The sequence below is a fragment of the Quercus lobata genome, chromosome 7, assembly GCF_001633185.2.
Source record: "Quercus lobata isolate SW786 chromosome 7, ValleyOak3.0 Primary Assembly, whole genome shotgun sequence".
NCBI classification, from domain to species: Eukaryota; Viridiplantae; Streptophyta; class Magnoliopsida; order Fagales; family Fagaceae; genus Quercus; species Quercus lobata.
In genome coordinates this window covers 6133592-6154680 of record NC_044910.1, presented here as the reverse complement: position 1 = coordinate 6154680, position 21089 = coordinate 6133592, and the positions used below count along the sequence as shown (strand labels likewise).

The 21089-nt window shown below is 37.6% G+C and overlaps 1 protein-coding gene and 1 long non-coding RNA gene across 9 annotated transcripts in view; one reads left to right on the top strand and one right to left on the bottom strand.

Annotated features, from left to right (window-relative positions):
* LOC115952909 overlaps positions 1–4346 on the bottom strand; it is a 34082-nt gene extending 29736 nt beyond the window's left edge. For both annotated transcript variants that reach the window (XR_004083591.1, XR_004083593.1), the window contains exon 1: positions 4320–4346. This is a non-coding gene — a long non-coding RNA (uncharacterized LOC115952909). The remainder of the gene's footprint in view (positions 1–4319) is intronic.
* Positions 4347–8980: 4634 nt separating this feature from the next.
* LOC115952906 (TMV resistance protein N-like) lies at positions 8981–16780 on the top strand. Of its 7 annotated transcripts, none has more exons than XM_031070256.1 (8): positions 8981–9227; positions 9874–10402; positions 10580–10846; positions 10902–14908; positions 15065–15653; positions 15742–15801; positions 15898–16077; positions 16207–16780. In XM_031070256.1, the coding sequence occupies exons 2-4, from the start codon at positions 10011–10013 to the stop codon at positions 11602–11604; spliced, it is 1362 nt and encodes a 453-aa protein (XP_030926116.1). In that variant the 5' UTR covers positions 8981–9227; positions 9874–10010; the 3' UTR covers positions 11605–14908; positions 15065–15653; positions 15742–15801; positions 15898–16077; positions 16207–16780. The 7 variants fall into 7 exon arrangements, 6 of the variants coding, with proteins under 6 accessions (XP_030926116.1, XP_030926111.1, XP_030926112.1 ...); XM_031070251.1 differs by having other exon boundaries at positions 10580–14092; positions 14170–14908; positions 15136–15653; XM_031070252.1 differs by having other exon boundaries at positions 10580–14092; positions 14170–14908; positions 15131–15653.
* The last annotated feature ends 4309 nt before the right edge of the window (positions 16781–21089 follow it).

The following is a 21089-nucleotide window of genomic DNA, read 5'->3' as shown; positions in this document are numbered from 1 at the left end:
TCGAACATTTGTAACTGTTCATCTTCTCTCTAAACTTCCTCCTTTCCAAACACTTCGTGAATCCATTTTCAACCCTCATTGGTGCTTCATTTCTTATCCAAATCATCAAGAAAAGATATGGGCTTTGCTTTCTCAATCTCATTTTTCTTTTCCTGGATATTTTTGTTACTGTTTAGATTGATGTTGTGTTCGAAATACTTCTCTCTTTGTGTAATGGGTATGGCGTGTCTTGTTTGATATTGCTCTCATCTGTTTTCATGTTGAGCGGTCACAATGTGTTTTTCACTGTTCTGATTTTTGCCCGTTGTTGAGTATAAAAATCTTTTCTTAAATGGGTTTGGTATTTATTTGACTTACTCATTTCACTTGCCTGAGTATTGATGTTGGTTTTCAGTATTGGTTACTGAGTTTTATGATAACATTATGTGTGTCTCTCATCCATGTGCTCTAGTGTGGATGATTTGTTCTTCATGCTGAAATATTTTCCCATCTTCATATCTCTTGTGGAGTACTTTATGTTATCTGCTCTAAATGATCGAATGCTGTATCTGTTTGCATATCATGGTCATGATAAACTGTCTCACTGACAGTTGTTAGTTTTTTTGTCCATCTATGTCTTTGTGCACTATCACCATATTGCTGCACCTATCATTTTGTGCTCCTTTGTATTGTTGGTAGTTTGGTTGGGACAGCACTATCTTCAGTTTGTGTTTATATATTGAAATTTTGTTTACACTGAATCTTGTTGACAGTTATCTTGTGTGGTATTGTTGTTTGGTTCTTTGCTGTGGGCCTGTTCTCTTGCAGATGTCTCGTCGATCTTCCAAGGGTAAAGACATTGTTACTAACGAACCAGTAACACCAGTTACTAAAAGGACTAGACTATCATCTCAGGCATCTCAAGATCCCAATGAGGATAGGTTCAGACTTCCGCTTAACTCACACGCCTACTCAAACGTTTTTGACAAGTCAACAACTATAGTGGAACGGGTGGTAGAGTTTAACACCTTAGGGACCACTTTTATCCCTCGTATCTTTGAGAAATGAGATTGGGCAAACTTGTTCGGGAACTTTGATGATCCAATGGATGAGCTAGTCAAAGAATGCTTCTCCAATGCAACTGATCTTGGAGTTCAACTCATTTTCTGGGTCAGAGGAACAGAGTTTAGTGTTTTCCCCGACTCCATCGCAGATCTTCTCGGCATCACTAGACCTCAGAATGTAAATCTAACTCCTTATGATGAACGAACTCCAGAAGTTGGAGAAATTCTTCAAATCCTAGGATCCGATCATGAAGTATCCAGTACTGGAACATCCATCAGCACCGCAAAGTTTGCACCTGAGCTGACCACACTGAAGTTGATCATGTTCACCAATCTCTACCCACTGTCCAACACTACATTCATCAATCTTGGGAGAGCTCTATTCCTTTGTGACCTTATTACAGGAGCCCCCATTGATATATGTGCTCACATCTACTACACCTTGAGGAAGACCGCGTGTAGAACTACAGCTCGAGGAATTATTCCATTTTGCAGTCTCATCATGAAGCTCATTCTTCGTGAAGGCATTATTCCTCCTGCAGATGGAAAAATGTTGACCCGTCAGCGTCCCATTTCCATGTTCACTCTTCAAGCCAGCAGAAGTCACTCCTCTAAATCACCAAGGAGTGCTCACATCTCTCCGGTAACTCCATCTGCCCCTGAATCAGAGACACCTGCACACACCACATCTACATCACATGCTGTTCCTGAAGCTTCACCGGCTAGTATTCCGCAAGCACAGACTGCTCCTCATACTGATAGAGTCAGCAGTGTACTTGAGCATATTCAGAAACGTGTTGATGAGCTTGTGGCACTTCTCTACTCCACAAACAACCATGTCCAAATGCGTCTCGAGACTATGGAGAATCAGCTAGATGATATTCAACGAAAGTTGGACGAGAGCCTTTAGCTATTCGTGACAAAAAGGGGGAGAGCATTCAGTAAGGGGGAGGAAGTTTCAAAGGGAAGTGTGCATAGTGATAGGGGGAGTACACACACACACATACTTTTGTTTTTAGTCTTATCCTCTAAACTTATGGTTTTAGATTTATGTTTGTTGGACTATTTAATGTTTTTATGGGTTTGATACACTATGTTTTTGGTGTATAGTTGTTTCTAACTCTTAACATATACTCTTGGTTTAATCTTTAATATATTTTGATGATGTTATTCAGGATGTTTTGTGTTTGTACCCATGTGCTTTTGTAAGCTTTTAGGGTTAATGGTTTATGCATAGTTTGTAGGCTATATGGTTTGTACCTTGCTTAGTGCAGCCTTTATGCTATGTTGAATTCAGTACTTTAATCTAAATGTTCTGCATTTTGGTTTATGTACTGTCTCTCTTGTGCCCTTGTAGGATTGTTCCTAGATGCATATACCTTGTGTGTTATGCATTGGTTGAGTGTTGAGCATACAAGTGTCTTGCCTTGTGCTTGTTATCTTGTATGTCCTTGTGTTCATTCCAAGTGTGAATGAGCACTGTGATCACTACCTTGTGGTGTTCACTTGGTTGATCAAGACATGGTTTGTTTCTTAACTCCATCTTTGCTTGATCACATATTGCCTGTTTCATATGCATTTATAATTTTCTGCTTACATGATCATGGTGTATTGTTGTGTTTCAGGAGTTTATGTTCATATGATTCAAGTGCTTCACAGCTTCTAGAGTTAGGTGTGAGTGAGTTTTGTTCAACTGTTCCCAACTCACATGTTAAGTCTAGAGTCTGTTTTAAGGTTTGTCACGGAATAGCCAAAGGGGGAGATTGTAAGGTTGAATTTATTCAACCATCTAATTGGCTTTATTCCGTGCCAAATTTGCTTGTAATTCAGCATTTAGTAACCCTGTATTTAGGTGGGTTTGATGTAAGGGTAGTGAGTGAGATAGAGTGAAGATTGCTCAAGAGTGTGCAAGAAAACAGAGACTCGCGGCTGGGACTCGCGGGTGACTCGCGGCTGCAAGCCGCCAGACGCAGCACACGTGCCAAGCATGCTGGAAGATGAACAGTCATGCTAGCTGGAGCACTACAGGACAAAACAAGACAACTGGCCATACGGTTATCTCGCGACTGGATCTCGCGACTTAGTCAAGCCGCGAGGTCAAGCCGCGAGCCACCCCTGTTTTTGTAAAACCTGACGTTTCACATTCCTCTCCCACTCCAGTATAAATACCCCTTTTACCCACGATTGAAAGAGAGCTTCTAGAGAGAATTTTGAGAGAGAAACCCTAAAGAAAAACCAGATTGTTTCACCCACAATCTCTACCTTCGAGTCTCTTCAAATTCCTCAACTCTCTTCCTCTCCATTGTCAAATCCTTGAGAGGCATTATACCAAACCAGGTTCTCACCATCATCATCATTGTGAGACTGCTGTTTGGATTTCTGGGAAGCAGTTAGGAAGGAACCAATCTTCATTGGTTGATGCTACGGTCTAGTAGCGGAATCCGGGAAGCTAGAAAAGAAAAAGGTTCGGCGCAACCTCGTTGGAGCAAGAAGCTTGGAGGGCTTAGGTGCACTGGGTAGATTAGGCTTGGAGGGTCTATTGCTGTCCTTGTATCCCAACTGTATTTTCTAGTGGATTGTTTACCACTTGGAGGGCGGCGGAGAGGTTTTACGCCGAGGGCTTCGGTTTCCTCTTCGATAACACATCGCGTGTTGTCTTTGTGTTTGCATCTTCCTTCCTCTCTATCTTTGCCTTTTTATTATCTGCTGTGGATTTTATTTTGTTATGGCTTAGATAGGTTTCAACCAATTTCGTATTATAGCATGTGTTAAGTTTCCGCACACTAGTTGTTTGACATATTGCTTGAATTGGTTGAGTTGTAATTTGGGGGTCTAAACGTTCAAAGGTGTTTTGTACACGTTTTTGAACTTACAACATAATAGACCCCTAGTTTACTTAGAAACACATGCAAAAGACACGCATTGCAAGTTCAAATGACAATTGAGTGTAGAAACCAAAGATTTGGTGTCAAGAGCAACAACAACAACAACAACAACAACAAAAAAAAAAGTCAAAATATTGCAACCTCAATCACATTATATGGGTTTAAAAGTATGATATAAATTAGATTTTGAAATCCATAAACCCAAACTACACACATAGTTAATAAAATTACAGAAAAGATAAATTTTCAAAACTCAAAATCCATCATATTTCTCAAAAACCAATTGAATTCAACATACAAAAACTATGACATAAAAAAATTTACTATGACATATATCTCACATGCACCATCCATAACACAAAGTAATTTGCTTCATGCATCTTTAACAAACCTCTTTTTCAAGGTTCACCAATTTTGCATTTTTTAACCTTCGTGTAATGTTTGGGCGGGGGAGGAGGCTGCGGGGCATCATCCTTAGGCTGCAAAGACATTAGATGCATAGAATCAATATTCGGTGTAATGATAAGAATATAGTGAACTACAAAATATATCATTACATTGTAATTAATGTTATCATACCATAGAGCTGCCTGCATGTCCTATTTTGTGTCCACCTGTCCCACAAGTGGGTGCTCTTCTAACACATTGTGGTCTACCTTGTGGGGGTGCGGGCTGAGGAGGGGGATGCTCATCTGGTATAGCTGGCTGTACAGTGTCAATCCCAACTAGAGGTCCTGAAGGGTCAGATGAGGATGAGGTCTATGGGCATAGTGGGTGTACTAGAGCAGGTGGGTGGGTATGAGGGTGTCTCGGGGTGTATAGGAGGGGGTCAAATGAAAATTAATACCGAGATCAAAACTGGGCTACGAAGGTGGGGTGGGTGAAGGGACCTCGGGCTGAGGAGATGCATCTACCATGGGTGGAGATGCATCTGGGATGGGTGGATGGACCTCGGGCTGAGGAGATGCGTGCAAGATGGGTGCAGGTAAAGAAGAAGTAGTTACAACCCAAGGGGTTGTTGCACACAGACCACGGCCCGTAGCTGCACTTGTGCTTGGGCTTGCTGTAGCAGGCTGACCACGGCCCCTAAGTGCACTTATGCTTGGGCTTGCTGTACCAGGCCGACCATGGCCCCTAGGTGCACTTGTGCTTGGGCTTGCTGTACCAGGCCAACCACGACCCCTACCAGCGCTTGTACTTGGACTTGCAATAGCTGCTGAGTCAGTGTCATGCCCATTGATTGTCTGGCCATCGGCTGCAAGACCACCACCAAGCCCAACCACATTATTTAGGACACGCCGAACATGGTTATGAGCTCGACTGCCTTCAGGAAACATCTCCAACAGCGCTAAATGGCTTTGAATTTGAAACGGAGAAAGAACTGGTACAATCAAATTTGAGACATTTATGTATCAATTAATGAATGGATAATATAGTACTTATTAATCTACTCAAATACTCAACCAAGAACTAACATTGTTATTAGAATACTATATGTAACAGAAAGTCTTTAATTGGATGTCAGTCAAATCAAATCAGATTTGTTGAAAAAAGAAATCAATTGATTCTACGTTCATACATGTACTCAAGAAAAACGAAGTAGGCAATAAAATCTAATTAGAACACATTACCATTATATCTAATTTAGCGCTGTTGCGGTTGACATACTTTTGAGTGACCGAACAATACCAGTGGTAATAGGCATGATCGCAGGGCATCTCACCAATCTGAGGAAGTGCATGACAAAGTTGTTGTCATCTCATATCCCATGAAATGATATATGGTCCATGCTCCTCCCTCCAATTCTTTTCCACCTTCCCACGTAAGTCTATTCTATGCAGTCTATCATCATACACAACATTGTCAGGCAGCTCCTGCGCCAACCCAAACTGTCGAAGGACACGATCTCTACTATGCAAAAACACACAAGCGGCACCCTTGTTGTCCATGTATCCTTCCCTGCAACGCAGAACTCAGGAAGGTGGCCGAAGTCTGTCTCGTATGACTGCCACACAATCTACAATAGAGACAAAAAACAATTATCATAGCATCTTAAAATATGAAACAAGAAAGAATACATACATAAAGGGAAAAACAAAAATTAAAACAGAAGATATGTTAAAGGATGAAGCAATCATATTCTTAAGGAAAATTAACATAACCAAACAGAATTTTTGAATATTATTACCTGGTCTAGCTACATTGTAACTAATTGCTCGTGATAGTGGATCAAGGCCGTGCTGGATGGCCTACTCTTTGGGCTTGGCACCCGCACCGACCTACAATTACAAGAGAATAACATAAGATATGATAATATCATTTAGTTACTAAGAAGAATACATTGCATAACACCCTAAATATCAAGAAAAGACTTACTTAAATGCAAGTGAAGCATATGGCCATGGGCCATAATCACATCTAGGTGGGGGCTCTATCCTCGGGCATAAGAATGGCAACCTTGCCCATGCCCAATACTGGATCAAGGTGCACGCCCCACCAATCTGCGATGCCCCTTTCTCGCTTGCCCGACACAACTCTCTATACAACCAGTTCAGGCAACCACTACCTTAACTATACTGTGGCGGATCATGAAGGTTTCGCAGGAGCTCCAAGAACATCAGATGCACCCTATCTCCCGACTTGTCCATGAAAAGCTTATCCCCTAGTAGTGCTAAAATATAGTAACAGGCGTATTGGTGTATCTAAATCTCCATTGCGTCATGAGGCAGTGGCGCTACAATGGCGTCAACAAGGCGGCTGATGAGAATCCTTTGCCCCACCAAGGTTTTGTTGTCATTCGCTGGAGTAAAACCAAGCAACTCCAAGCACAGTTGACTCCAATCCCCATCCACCACAGCAGTCAGCCCAACCAAGACCTCACCGTCTGAGGCTCCATACTGCAAAGAGTATAGACAATTAAAAAGGTTATGAAGACCCCAATTTTTCTGTGCCAATTTTTGATAAGACTACATATATTTTCATTCCATCACCTTCAAAATTATATATATATATATATATATACAAGATTAAAATTATAGTTAAACATTACAAGTGCATTTGTATATATATATATATATGCTGTGGATTTGTGTTTTAATGGTGGGTAGAATTCGAGTCTTATAAACTCGATTTTAGTGGCTCCACGTGGAAAATTTGTCCACGTAAGGGTGTTACCGAAACAACGAACTCGAGCTTTAGAAACTTGAGTTCTAATTAAATCTCGAGTTTTAAAAACTCGAGATGCTAGTTTCACACATTCTTTCAAAACCGGGCAACTAATGAAATTGTTAGAAATCCTTCGTTATTTCGAAAGGGTGTTCGTCTTTGCTCCTTGTATAGCGGTAACTAAGTTGGTCAAAGTAATGATTGTTGTCGGAATAACAGACTATTTTTTAACTGAAGTTGTGAGTTGTTTAACTACTCTACCTGTGCAGGTTTGTAGAGATCCTAGATGGGGTCGTTGCTATGAAAGCTATAGTGAAGACCCCAAGATTGTTCAAGCAATGACTGAGATTTTACCAGGATTACAAGGTGACATTCCTAGTAACTCTGCCAAGGGTGTCCCATTTGTTGCTGGAAGGTAAAAATCTTACCAAAAAAATTAAGTTACCTTAGATGTTTTTATCCCTTAGCCCATATAACGTGAACTAGTAATAAACTTGTTTTAGATAATTAATGCAGTATATAATAATGAGAATTGGATCTAATTTCTAAAGTTTACATAACTAGAAGTTAACTGATAGATTATAGGTTTCGAACTTGGCTGTAATATTCTCATGTTATTAGACAATGTGTTATTTTTATTTAATAGAAATCTGCACCATACTGAAAAGAAATCTATACTAAACAAATCTATGCAACACTGCGGTCAATCTGCACCATCTGACCATTGTAGTAAGATTTTAACTTAACATAAACAAAATATCTATTTATCAACTGTAAAAAAATCACAACAAAATAAGGTATCAAAACTCAAAAGCCTCAATTTTTTTCAAAATTTTTTGTAATTATAACCCAAGAACAAAGAACAAAAATAAGAGCACAAACAAAAGCACAAATTTGTCAGCCCAATAAAGAAATTTGATCATTTCTACACAAACTATAAGTAAAGACATATTGCACAGATCCAAGGAGTTCTGCAACATTTGCAACCACCCCATAACAAAGATTTTACTAACATAAATCCCAGCAAGTAAACACATATCAAGCATTATTACCCAGAAACCAACAAAAAAGAGAGACAAACACAGAACATGCCAGCAACCCAAATCATACAACAAGTAACAAAACAAATCCGTCTAACAAGAAAATCTAAAGCACTAACAAGGGAAATTATCAAACACAAACACTTGGGCTAAACCCATATGGAATGTTTCTTTAAAAAGCCCAAATTTTTATAAGAAAAACACACCTTCAAACTTGAAAAAATCTGAACTTCCGTTGGTAGGGGTGAGGGTGAAGCCAATTGCGAGAATGGCCAATTTTCAAGGTATGGGATTTTCAAGTCTGAAGCCAATTGTGAGGAAAAACAGAAAGCGTTTGATGGTGAGTGTGATTTTTGTTGCATGCCGACGGGTTGAGGATGACTGATTTGGGTGTTTGAGTGAGAGTGTTTGAGAGACTGAGAGAGAGTGTTTGAGAGATTGAGTGTTTGAATGAGACTAAGTGAGCGAGTGTTTGAACTGAGATAGAGTGTTTAAAAGCGTAAGATTGATATATTGTGCAGATTTCGAGTTTATAAACTCGATTTCTATGTGACTCCACATGGCAATTTTGTCCAGCTAAGTGTATCAAAAAAACACTGAACTCGAACTTTAGAAACTGGAGTTCTAATTAAATCTCGAATTTTAAAAACTTGAGTTGTTAGTTTCACACATACTTTCAAAACCGGGCAACTAACCAAATGGTTAGAATCTTACCGTTATTTGGAAAGGGTGTTCCAACTTTCAGCGCCACTTTTGAAAAAGCGTCAAAAAAAAAAAAAAAAAAAAAAAATGAGCAACTTTCGCTCCTCATTGGGAAGTGGAAGTACTCCGAAATAAGAAAACATATAAATAAAAATGAGCAGTGGAAGTTTCTTGTAATTTTTCCTAAAAGGAGCACTGAAACTTCAGTCTATTTCATTACTTCCAAAATTCTAGCTCGCCTCAGTCTTTTCTCTCTCTTCATTTGCAAATTTCAGGTTGGATTTCTACTCACTCCAATTCGACGCATTTTCAAAACTATGCAAGTCAAGTTGGGGATCAAGTTATTTCTTCTTCCCTAATTTTAGATCCACCTGTTCTAGCCCCAATCTCAGGTGCTTCTCCTTCATTCTCTCAATCTCATCTATTGTTAAAATTTTGTGGAGTTTGACGGGTTGTTACAGTCTTTTATTAATCTGATTTTCGGACTAGATTATTTTAGTTTTTTTTTTTTTTTGGGTTTTTTCTGGGTTTATGATGTTTGTGCTATTTATTGGGTTTATGATATGAGATCAAAACTTCATATATCAACACCAAACCTTTAAAATTGAGATCTTTGGGCATGGAAACATGGTGTCCTTCCTTCCACGTTGGTGATTCCCTACTATAAATTTTGTTGCTGCGACAATACTTATTAAATTAGGGAATATTCTTGCTTATTTTTCCTGACAGGGTTACATAAGCAATGACACTATGAGCTCTGGAAGTTTCTGGTTAATTTCCTGACAGGACAGGAGCACTGCAATTTCAGTCTTCTAGTTCTCACGTGTCCAAATATCCCTCTTCGTCTCACTCCTCTTTCTCTCTCTCATCAGCTCCAAATTTCTGATTCAATTTCATATCTCTCCAATTCAACGCATTTTCAGATTTGTGATCAAGTCATTTCTTCTCCCCTAATTTACTTTTTAATCTTCCTTTGGTTCTATATTTCTAATAGATTTTTTTTTTTTTTAATAAAAAAAACAAGAAATTTGCTTGCAGATTTATTTTTGTTATGGCTTTGATGGGCATGGAAACGGGCTCATCATCTATCCCAAGTTCTTCTTCATCTTCTACCGCTCAAGTGGAAGTATGATGTCTTTCCCAGTTTTAGAGATGAGGACACCCGCAACAAGTTCATGGGTCATCTATATGAGGCTTTGATACAGAAAGGCATTGCCACCTTTAAAGACGATGAAAAACTTGAAAAGGGAAAACCCATTAGACCAGAGCTATTGGAAGCGATAAAAGAATCCAAATTTGCTATTGTCATTCTCTCAGAAAACTATGCATCTTCAACTTGGTGCTTAGATGAACTTGCAAACATCATTCACTGCAAGAAAGAGATGGAAATGATAGTTCTGCCTATTTTTCACCATGTGGACCCATTAAATGTACGAAAACAAATGGGAACTTTTGCACAGGCATTTGTTAAACACGAAGAAAAGGAGAATAAAGAAAGGGTGGAGAAATGGAGAGATGCTTTGACACAAGTGGGCAACCTCGCTGGATGGCATTTAAAGAATACTAGGTAATTAAATTTGACTTATTTATTTCTTTTAAGTGTATTCAGTCAAGCAAATTGAACCTCATATAGTTTTCAAAAAAAATAATAATAATAATAAAATTGAACATAATATATGTATCATATTTTTTGTGTGGTCTCTTGGGGGTTCAAACTCAATGCATATTGTTACCTTCATTGTAGGTCTGAGATAGAAGACATCAAAGACATTGTAGGAAAAATATCACTTAACTTGAAATATGATGCATTCCAATATATTACCAAGGACCTGGTAGGAATATACTCTCGAATGGTGGAATTGGAGTCGTGTTTAGTTGTAGGGTCAAATGATGTTCGCTTTATAGGGATTTGGGGGATGGGGGGAATGGGTAAGACAACTCTTGCTAGAGTTGTTTATTATATGGTTTCTAAAAAATTTGAAGCTTGTAGTTTTATTGAGAATGTTAGGGAAAAATCAGAAAGATGGATTACTCTTTTTACAACAGAAACTTATTTATGATATTTTGATGGAAACAAATTTGACAATAAAAGATGAGTATGATGGAGCTCTCAAGATCATGAATAAGGTACGTCATAAAAGGATTCTTTTTGTTCTTGATGATGTAGATAAACTGAAACAATTAAAAATGTTAGCCAGGGAGCATCATGCGTTTGGTTCTAGCAGTAGAATTATCATAACAACAAGAGATAAGCACGTGTTGGAAGCATGTGCAGTAGATGAAATATATGAATTTCAAGGATTGAATTATAAAGATGCTCTTCAACTTTTTTGCTTGAAAGCTTTTAAAAAAGAGCATGTTCCAAATGATTATTTAGAGCTGTCCAAAGATTTTATAAAATATGCTGCTGGTCTTCCTTTAGCTCTTGAGATTTTGGGTTCATTCTTGTTTGGAAAAAGTACCACTGAATGGAAAAGTGCGCTAGAGAGGCTCAAAGAATATCCTAATATAGAAATTCTCCATGTACTTCAAATAAGTTTTGATGGACTCCATTACACAGAGAAGGAAATATTCCTACATATTGCATGCTTCTTTAATCATGATATGAAAGATCATGTAGTAGAAATTCTAGATAGTCTTGGCCTTTACCCTAATGTTGGGTTGAAGGAACTAAGTAACAAATCTCTCTTGAAAATTATGTATAATAATGTGGTGTGGATGCATGATTTACTTGAAGAAACGGGTAAGAACATAGTTCGTCAAGATTAACCTGATGATCCTGGGAAGCATAGTAGACTATGGCCTTTTAAGGACATTGACAACATTTTGAAACAAAATAAGGTAAGAGGTTATTTAGAGAATTTGAGCTCATTCTCTACCTTCTTGTTCAAAAAATTTGAAATTTGAATTGTTATACTAATAATATATTTTGCAATTCTCCAATAACTTCTTGATACTTAGGGCATAGAAGCAGTTCAAGCCATGTATATTTCATGTATTTATCATCAAGAAAAACAGGCACGTTGGAGCCCTGAGGCCCTTACAAAGATGTAGAATCTTAAATTTCTTAGAATTCTTGGCTTTCACCATGTCATCGAAAGTCTTCCTAATGATTTAAGAGTTCTTGATTGGGAATCATATCATTCAAAATCTTTGCCATCAAGTTTCCAGCTAGATGAGCTTATTCAACTTCGTTTGTGCTATAGCAAAATTGAACAACTTTGGGTTGAAATAAAGGTAATTGTGTTATTAAGTATCATCACAACTTTGGTTTTAAGTTTCTAGAAATGGACACTAGGAAGCTAATTATTCAAACTTTCTTTTTCTTTCAATAAAATTTTGACAAGTTGAGGTTCATTGACTTGACCAATTCATGGAACTTGATTATAACCCCAAACTTCACTGGAGTCCCAAATCTTGAGAAGTTAATTCTTAAAAATTGTAAACGTTTACGCAAGCTTCCCCCATCCATTGGAATTCTTAAAAAATTTATTCTTCTTAATCTACAAAATTGCCTAAGACTAAATTGCCTTCCAAGCATTGGAAATATGGAATGCTTACAGAAGCTTTTTTTGGATTACACTACTATTATGGAACTACCTTCATCAGTTGGAGGCTTGATTGGCCTAACCTAGTTGACTCTAAGTAATTGCAAAAATCTTGCATGTCTTCCTAGCACCATTTGTAATTTGACATCTCTTAAATCTCTAGATCTTTCTGGATGCTCAAAATTTGACAACTTGCCTGAGAACTTTGGGAATGTCAAAGGTTTGAAGAAGCTTAATTTGAGTGGAACAGCTATTAAAAAGTTGCCTTCATCAATTGAACGTTTGACAAACCTTACTTCATTGACTCTACTTAAATGCTATAAACTTGTATGTCTTCCTAACACCAAATGTGGTTTCAAGTTCTGTGGTGCTTTTGATCTTTCAGGACACTCAAAATTTAAAAAAATTGCCAGAGAACCTATGGATAATCGAAGGTCTAGAGAAACTTGATTTGAGTAGAACAGCTATAGAAGAGCTACCTTCATCAATTGAACGTTTGACAAGCCTTACTTTATTAACTCTCAAAGGTTGCAAAAATCTTGTGTCTTCCTAGCACTATTTGTAGTTTGAAATTGCTTGAATCTCTAGATCTTTTTGGATGCTCAAAATTTGACAACTTGCCGGAGAACCTAGGGAATCTTGAAGCTTTGAAAAAACTTGATTTGAGTGGAACAGCTATTAAAGAGTTGCCTTCATCAATTGAACGTTTGACATGTCTTACTTCATTGACTCTACTTTATTGCTATAAACTTATGTGTCTTCCTAACATTAGTTGTGGTTTTAAGTTTCGTGGTGCTCTTGATCTTTCTACATGCTCAAGATTTAAAAAATTGCCAAAGAACCCATGGATAATCGAAGGTCTACAGATGCTTGATTTGAGGAAAACAGTTATAAAAGAGCTGCCTTCATCAATTAAACATTTGACTAGCCTTACTTCATTGACGCTAAGATATTGCATGAATCTTGTGCACCTTCCTAGCACCATTTGTAGTTTGAGGTTGCTCAATTCTCTTGATCTTTTTGGATGCTTAAAATTTGACAACTTGCCAGAGAACATGGGAAATATAAAAGGTTTGGAGGTGCTTAATTTGTGTTGGACAGCCATAAAAGAGGCTCCTTCTTCCATTGTTCTCCTTAAAAATCTCAAACAGCTAAATATCCATGGTTCGAAGTCTGATTTTTATTCCCAGCCGGCAAGTCTTGAGTCCATGACCCCATTACAGACTTCATCTATTTTCTTGCCAACAAGTCCTCCTAGGAGAAGTTTATTGCCTTCATTTTTATATTTTTACCTGCCAACAAGTCCTGTTCCGATGGGCTTTTTACTGCCTACCTTATCAGGTTTGCAATCTTTAACATATTTGTATCTTAGAGACTGCGATCTTTCATCAATCCCCAATGACATTGGCTGCTTGCCATCTTTAGAATGCTTAAATTTAAGTGGAAATAATTTTGTTTCCCTTCCTAAAAGCATGTCTCAACTCTCTAATCTTCAAATACTTTGTTTGGAGGGTTGCAAGAGGCTTCAATCTTTGGAAAATGTTCCGTCAACTATTGATTTTGTAATTGCAAACGATTGTATCTCATTGGAGAGAATGCCAGAACTACAATTTTATCCTCTAAGGTCAAATCACTCCCATTTGAATTTCCAGTGTCTCAACTGCTTCAAATTGGTTGACTATATTCAAAGCGGTGGTAACATGTTTCAGGTCTCTCTCTCTCTCTCTCTCTCTCTCTCTCTCTCTCTCTCTCTCTAAGTTCTATACGTTATGTTTGTATGTTTCAGGGACTAAGTGGTAGACTACCAGACTTGTTAGAAATTATTATTCCTGGAAGAGAAATTCCAAAATGGTTTAACCATGAATGTATGGGTCATAAATTGAACATACAAGTGCCTTCTAGTGAGTGTGATGATGTGATGGAAATTGCATTGTGTGCTGCTTTTGTACCCAAGAAGAGGCTTCCCCGCTTTTCAATATGTCAACTTTCATGTTCATTAAATGGAGTTCAAATGAAACATCGAGTGTACTTTGGTTTTAGGACAAACTATGGAATAATTGAATCACATCACCTTTGGCTGCTCTATTATTCCAATTACACTCTAAATGATGGAAGAATATCTAGTGAAATTGATGCAAATGGATTTTGTCAACTTAATATTAAAATAGATAGCCAGAGCTTTGAGGTGAAGAAAATTGGGGTCCGTTTGGTATACCGGCAAGACACTGAAGATCCCTATCAAACTAAGGCACTGTGCATCAACAACAGCAGTATGCTCCTATGAGGACCTGGGTGTTCTCCATCATGATCTTGACGATTCAGCCTTAGAAAGTATCAGAAAACAGTGAAGCAATGATGAGGATGGCGGGTCTGGATCGCTGGACTTCCCTTAGTGGAGAACGCTACAATATTGAGGAACCACAGACAAAGAGGATCAAAGAGTTGAGGGATTAATGGCTGATTTTTGTAGCATCTAGTGAAAATGACATGGAAGGCTAAATGTTGTCTGTTCGTAATCTGTAACTGTAAGTCACCATTTTTCTTCCTACTATTACTAGTCCAGTTCTTTTCTTATTTTCTCCTCTAGACATACTAACTCGTTTTTTCTTTTCTTTTTCCCCTTAAATATCATTCCGTTTTTTTTTTCCCTTTTTTTTTTTTTTTTTTTTAAATATTATCAGGTGGGCATAATATAGATTTTTCTTGTTGTCTTGTTGGTGCATTTTTATTTATTTAATTAATGGAAGGACAGGATCAAATGTCCAAGAAGCTTGAAGCTGCAGTTAGAGGGATAGTTACAAGAGTGATATTGAAGTATCAGCCAAGTAGCTATGGTCTTCTCACACCCACCTTAGGCTCCTGCGAAAGTGGTCAACGACCCAGAAGGGTCAAGCATTTAAATTGACTGTCAATTGGCTCTTTTTATTGATTAAATCTTTTTTGTTTTTGGTGTCCTGCAAATTTAATGTTCTGTTATACTTCTAATGATATACAGATATAAATACTTCCCATCAATCTCTTTCCTTAATGCAAAGTTACCATCCAGTGCCTCTATGCTTGGAGAAGTATAATGGTAGCTAGAAAGGTTGCTCAAATGAGCTACAATTGGAAGATAGGGAAGGAAGACAGGTTAACATCCGGAGATAGAGGTGGCTGCCAACACTAAGCACATTCAGGGTGGTTTCACCAAGACATCCTCAATCTGCAGCAAACTATGTGTGACTTGCTGGATGATAATTCAAAGACTTGTTGAAAGGATGTTCTGGACAGGTTGTTTATGCCAAAAGAAGCTGCTCTCATTTAAAGCATTCCATGAAATTCTCAACATTCTGATGGCAGTATTTTTTGGGTGGTGCAGAAACTGGAGATTTTTCAGTTCGGAGTGCATATGATTTGTTGGAAAGCTAAGTGGACGTAAGTAAATTGCCTAATCATGTAAATGTTGTGTCGAGTGATTATTTCCCTTTGTGCAATATTTTCTCTATTTTCATTTCTCACTGGTTCTAGGAATTAGGTTAAATACTTAAATTCCTAACAGGCTCAGGTTAGGAATGCACTGCAGGATATCCTACCAACAAAGACTCATTTCTATTTTCCAAACGCACCATCTCTTCAGTAACTTGTGAGCAGTGGAATGAAGTTCCTGAAACCAACCAATTTACATGCTTTATGGTCTTGCCCACACGCCATGAAGGTATGTTAATTAGTTGAAGGCATAAACATTATCCCACACCAGCCTTACCAAAATGAGACTGATCTATTCTCCTGGATGCTGCACCTCAAGAATACTATCTCGCTGAAACTATTTCTCATTCTGTCATAGCAATTGTGGCTGCACATAAATGGAAAAAGATTTGAGGAACCAGGAATGCAGAAAATATTTAGTCTGAGATACTGCATATCCCAACATGGAAGCCCCCTTAATTACCTTACTCCAAGGTAAATGTTGCTGTAAAAAATGCGAGGATGGCTTTTGCTATGGAATAGGCGCAGTGATTAGAGATTTTAATGGGAATTTTGTTGCAGCTAAGGTTGAGGTGATTGTGAGCCAATGCTGTCTGGATGGTCATTTTACAGGATTCTGGCATGCCCTATAATTGTGTAACCAGCAGGGACATCAGGAGGTTCAACTTGAGAGCTACTTTAGTATTTTGCCATTGCTGCTTTTAAGATATACAACCCCCCCCCCCCCCCCCACAACAAAAAAAAAAGACCTGAAATGCTGAAACTAGCCATACTAATTTTAGATGTTATGAGTTTAATTTTGTGGACAAAAGCTAATAATGCTACTCTTGTTTTAGCAGTTCTTGTGTGTAAATATTGTCACTGAGATTTGGCTGGGTATCTGTCAAAAACAAGATTGGGGAGAAAATGATTTCATTGAATAATTATGATTACAAAGCTATTCCCTTTATGTACAGAGATTTGATTATTTTGCAAAATGCAATATATGTCCTGCTGCTTTTAATAAGAAATAAAAAAACATATATACATACTGATATTCGTCTTTCCTATCTCAAGATTTGTTATGGTAATATAATTGTTGTTTTTCTTTTTCTCCAACAGTCCCAACATATATAGTGTTGTTGTCTTTTCTTTTCTTTTTTTTTTTTCTTCCTGGCAATTGGCTCTTTGATTCATGTTGAGAAATTTCAAACAGAAACCTTGCTCTGCTCAGATGTTGATTTTGGACCGTGATTTGCACACCTACATGCTATTGAAGTCAGAAAAAGGAAAGTAATGGAAAGGTGAACTGAAGTTTGCAAAACTTTGTTCTGCTTGGTAAAAATAAAAAGAAAAGTGAATAAATATAGAAAAAATGGATAATTTTTCAATTTTCCATAAAAATTAGTCGTAATAGAGTTTGTAGAACACAAGCAGAAGCAATCACAGGAGTAAGCAGAAATCAAAATAGTACAGCTCCAGAGAGCACACACAACAACAAATGGCTTATGTTTAGTTTCTGCGCTTAATTTAAGCTCTCTCTCTCTCTCTCTCTCTCTGTGGACTGCATAATACCCTCAGTTCTTATCCCTTGGCAATGGAGAATATAGCGTTCCTATGGTGCCATATATGGTACAATGCAGCACCTGAGGCCAACTTACATACTACAGCCCAGATTTTCCCTTCCACCGATTTTCTCCCCACACAAATTCTTGGGATTTAATTAAGCAGCACTTCATTTAATATTTCCAAAACCAGACAGATTTTAATTTCTCCAGATATTATTGAAAAGCTCACTGCAAATTAGTCGATAAATGATAATGCTTATAGTTGCTTCTAGATTGCCATTTCCCATTCAAGAAATGCAATACAAATAAATATATTTAGGAGGCCAGGTAGCGTTCTCATGCCAATCGAAATATAAATTGAAAAGTGAACCATCTCAAGCTCTACTGGAGTATGGTAGCTGCCTAGCTGTTTATGGCTGAAGCAGAGATCACCCCACCAATTCCTCTCTCTAATGTAAATTGAATCTGTTTCTCTGTTTCTCATGCCCACCTTTTGGGAGCAAAGGAAAATGTTTGTAACTCCAAGGGGAGAAGGTAAGTAGAGAAGGTGGCAACCCCACAACTAACATCCAGAACCTGAAGTACCCCTGCAGTAAAATGCCCTATGTTACCCAGTGTTGACAACTTCTAAAAGAATTTCAGGTACCTGGGCTCTTTCGGATCCAAATTATTTGCCTCCTCTTTATTAGATTCAGCTAGCCTAAATGAAGCAAAAGGCCTCATATCTAAAGCAAACTAAGAATTTCCTTCTGCTTCTGAAGCACCAAATAATTCCATCTCGACTGTTTGACTACTTGATAATCTGATTCACATCATCATGAGATTCAGTCTTTTCTGTTTAGATTAGGTACGCACCTTGATACTGGTTTGAACTTGCTGAACTAGGTTAACCATAATGCTTTATCAAGATCAAACATCTCAAGAGTATAACCAGCAAAATCTCAAATGAAAAATCTAATCTTAATTAGCTCATTAAATCATCCCATAATGCTTTATCAAGATTAGGAATCTTAGAGTAAGACCAGTAAAAAACAAAATGTAAATATAATTTTAATCAGCTCATTTAATCATCCTCAAATCCATCTCATTTCTCAGAACCATTTTCCACACGCAGTACAATGTCTCTTCTGTATCTTCTCTGAAATCACATTCCTTCTTCAGACACGAGACACCACATTTCTCCAAAACATCTATTATTGACATGCTCACTTTTTCCATAATCCACACAACCAATAAACTCGAGATTACAACAGCCAAACAATGGAACAATGCCATTCTTTCTTGCTCACCAAAAACTTGAACCGCTAAATCCCACCCAACATTACACCACATTAGTAACAGAATCTTCTTCAGCCTGTTTATGGTCATTCTAACAAAGTTTAGCTTGCTTCGTTACGAAATAATCAAACACCTTTCCACCTGAGATATCCTTGCTTACCTTAAACCAAGAAAACCAACTGTCTACCAAGCTGGTGCTTGTAAGCTCCATAAATGATAAAACTTCTAATGAAATATTACAAATAAAAAACGACGCCGTCTATAATTGGCAATTGCCACCTTTTTCACTTCACCGAGTCAAAGCAGAGCTTGTTGAAGTAAAAATGGAGAACACGTCTATTCTGAAGGTCTGGGTTCGAGTGAGTCTGACTCGAAGAAAACCAGAACCATCACAGCTCATCCTCGAATTTTTTTTCTAAATAACAATAAATATTAAAAAATTTAGTTAGTTAAACTAGCATCTCAAGTGTCCATAAAACTTGAGTTTTTAAATCTTGATTTGTAAGCGGATGGGTGGAAATCGAGTTTTAAAGACTAGATTTTTATAAATTGCATAAAAACGCCGCTATAGGGCTTTAAAACGTCACTATAGAGCTTTAAAAACGCCACTATAGGGCTCCTAGAACTTGGTATGGGATGATCACACTAATAAAAAAAATTTTGCAGGAAAACGCCACTATAGAAGAAATTTTTTTTGCATGGAAACTTGAGTCTTAAAGACTCAAGATCTATGTGGCATTTTCAGTCCAAATCGTCCAGCCAAACACTCGCGAAGCGAGTCTGTGGGACTCGGATTTTAATATGGATCTCGAGTTTCTAAAACTCGAGATGCTATATTTCCTTAAAACTTTGAAACATTGCCTAACTTACTGCATACTTGCCCATCACACTGCTACTCTACCCATTCTCTCGCTCATCCTCATCTCATGGTTCTCTTCTTTCTCCTATCTCTTGCAATTTCAAAATTCCTTTTTTTTTTTTTTCCTATATCTTTTGCCCTGAAAACAACAACGTTTGACATTTTGGAACCTCCACTTTTGAGATTGTACCTAACAAGCTATCCAGGTCTTTGCAAATAGCAATTTTTTTTTTTTTTGGGTAAATTATGTATTTAAACCCATATTTTATATTAGTCTTTTAAATTACAATCCTCCTACCAATACTGAAAAATTTACCAAATATTTCACATATGAGATGGACCGATGTTGCTCAATTGAACCGCCACAAGACAAAAACACAAAGTAGGTTGTAAGAAAATTAATAGGTTGTAAGAAAATTAATGACACTTTTAAAGCTGACATTTTATTTCTTTGGATCTTTATCCAGTTTTACCATCTCTTTCCAAACTTTTGATTTGCTCAATTATCCCCCAAATTTAAGAGAATTGGCACAATATTCACCCTTACGTCCAAATTGAGATTATCTTGGACAAAAAGACATAGTTACAATCACTGAATCACATGCAAAACATGTGATTCGTGGACCCACAATAGCAATTAAATTGCCCTCATTATTGCAATTTGTTATCTAATGCGTACAAAATCGATATCATACCCAAACTGAAATTGAAATTGAAATAATCTAATATGATAATATTATAGAGACTAAATTGTAAAACACACCCCTAAAGTTTAAAGTTATATTTATTTTGTTTCCTAAAGCTTTAACATTTTGATCCTCTCCCCTAACATTAGGGGATGATTTTGATTGGCAACCCCTCCATTAAAAATTAAAAACAAAATATTAGTTTTTTTTTTTTTGAGAAAGAAGCTGACTCATTTTATTTAACTTGAAACGATTACATCCAAATCTAAAATCGAAGTAATATGCGATGAGACATCTTCCATCCATACTTGTGAATCTGGTATGCATAATGCATTTTTCGCCAGAGTATGAGCTACCCTATTGCCGTTTCTCTTAACATGAGAATACATCAATCGTTCAAAACTTCTAGCAACCCGTTTCACGTCGTCTACCAGCAGACTTGTTGGAGAAAGGCTATCCTCTGCTGACTTCAACGCTTTGATCAGAACGAGAGAATCACCTTCAAGAATCACGTTTCGAAAGCCCAAATCACGTGCAAGAGAGATTGCCTTCAAAGCAGCCAGCGCCTCAACCTCGTCAGGTTTGTATGCTTGATGAAGTTTTTCTGAACAGGAAGCCAGCACAGCACCCTTATTGTCCCGGATTACCACCCCAACTCCGGACTGATTTGAATAACTGAAAACAACTCCGTCAAAGTTTGTTTTCACCCAACCATGTTGCGGACATAACCATCTAGATCCTCCAACATTACTATCCGTGACCTGCACTTTTGAATTCTACCGATTAGCTCTAAACTGATTCAGTTTTTGTTTTGCTTCTTCAGCCAACTGATGGAGCAGAACAGCTTGTTGGGTGACCCACATTTTGTTTC

What these genes read in the sequence shown, in the direction of transcription:
- LOC115952906 (XM_031070251.1), top strand. Translation starts at nt 13,136, where the DNA reads ATGTGTCTTCCTAACATTAGTTGTGGTTTTAAGTTTCGTGGTGCTCTT. An exon ending in GCGGTGGTAACATGTTTCAG is followed by an intron (nt 14,093 to 14,169) that starts GTCTCTCTCTCT and finishes TGTATGTTTCAG; the next exon opens with GGACTAAGTGGTAGACTACC.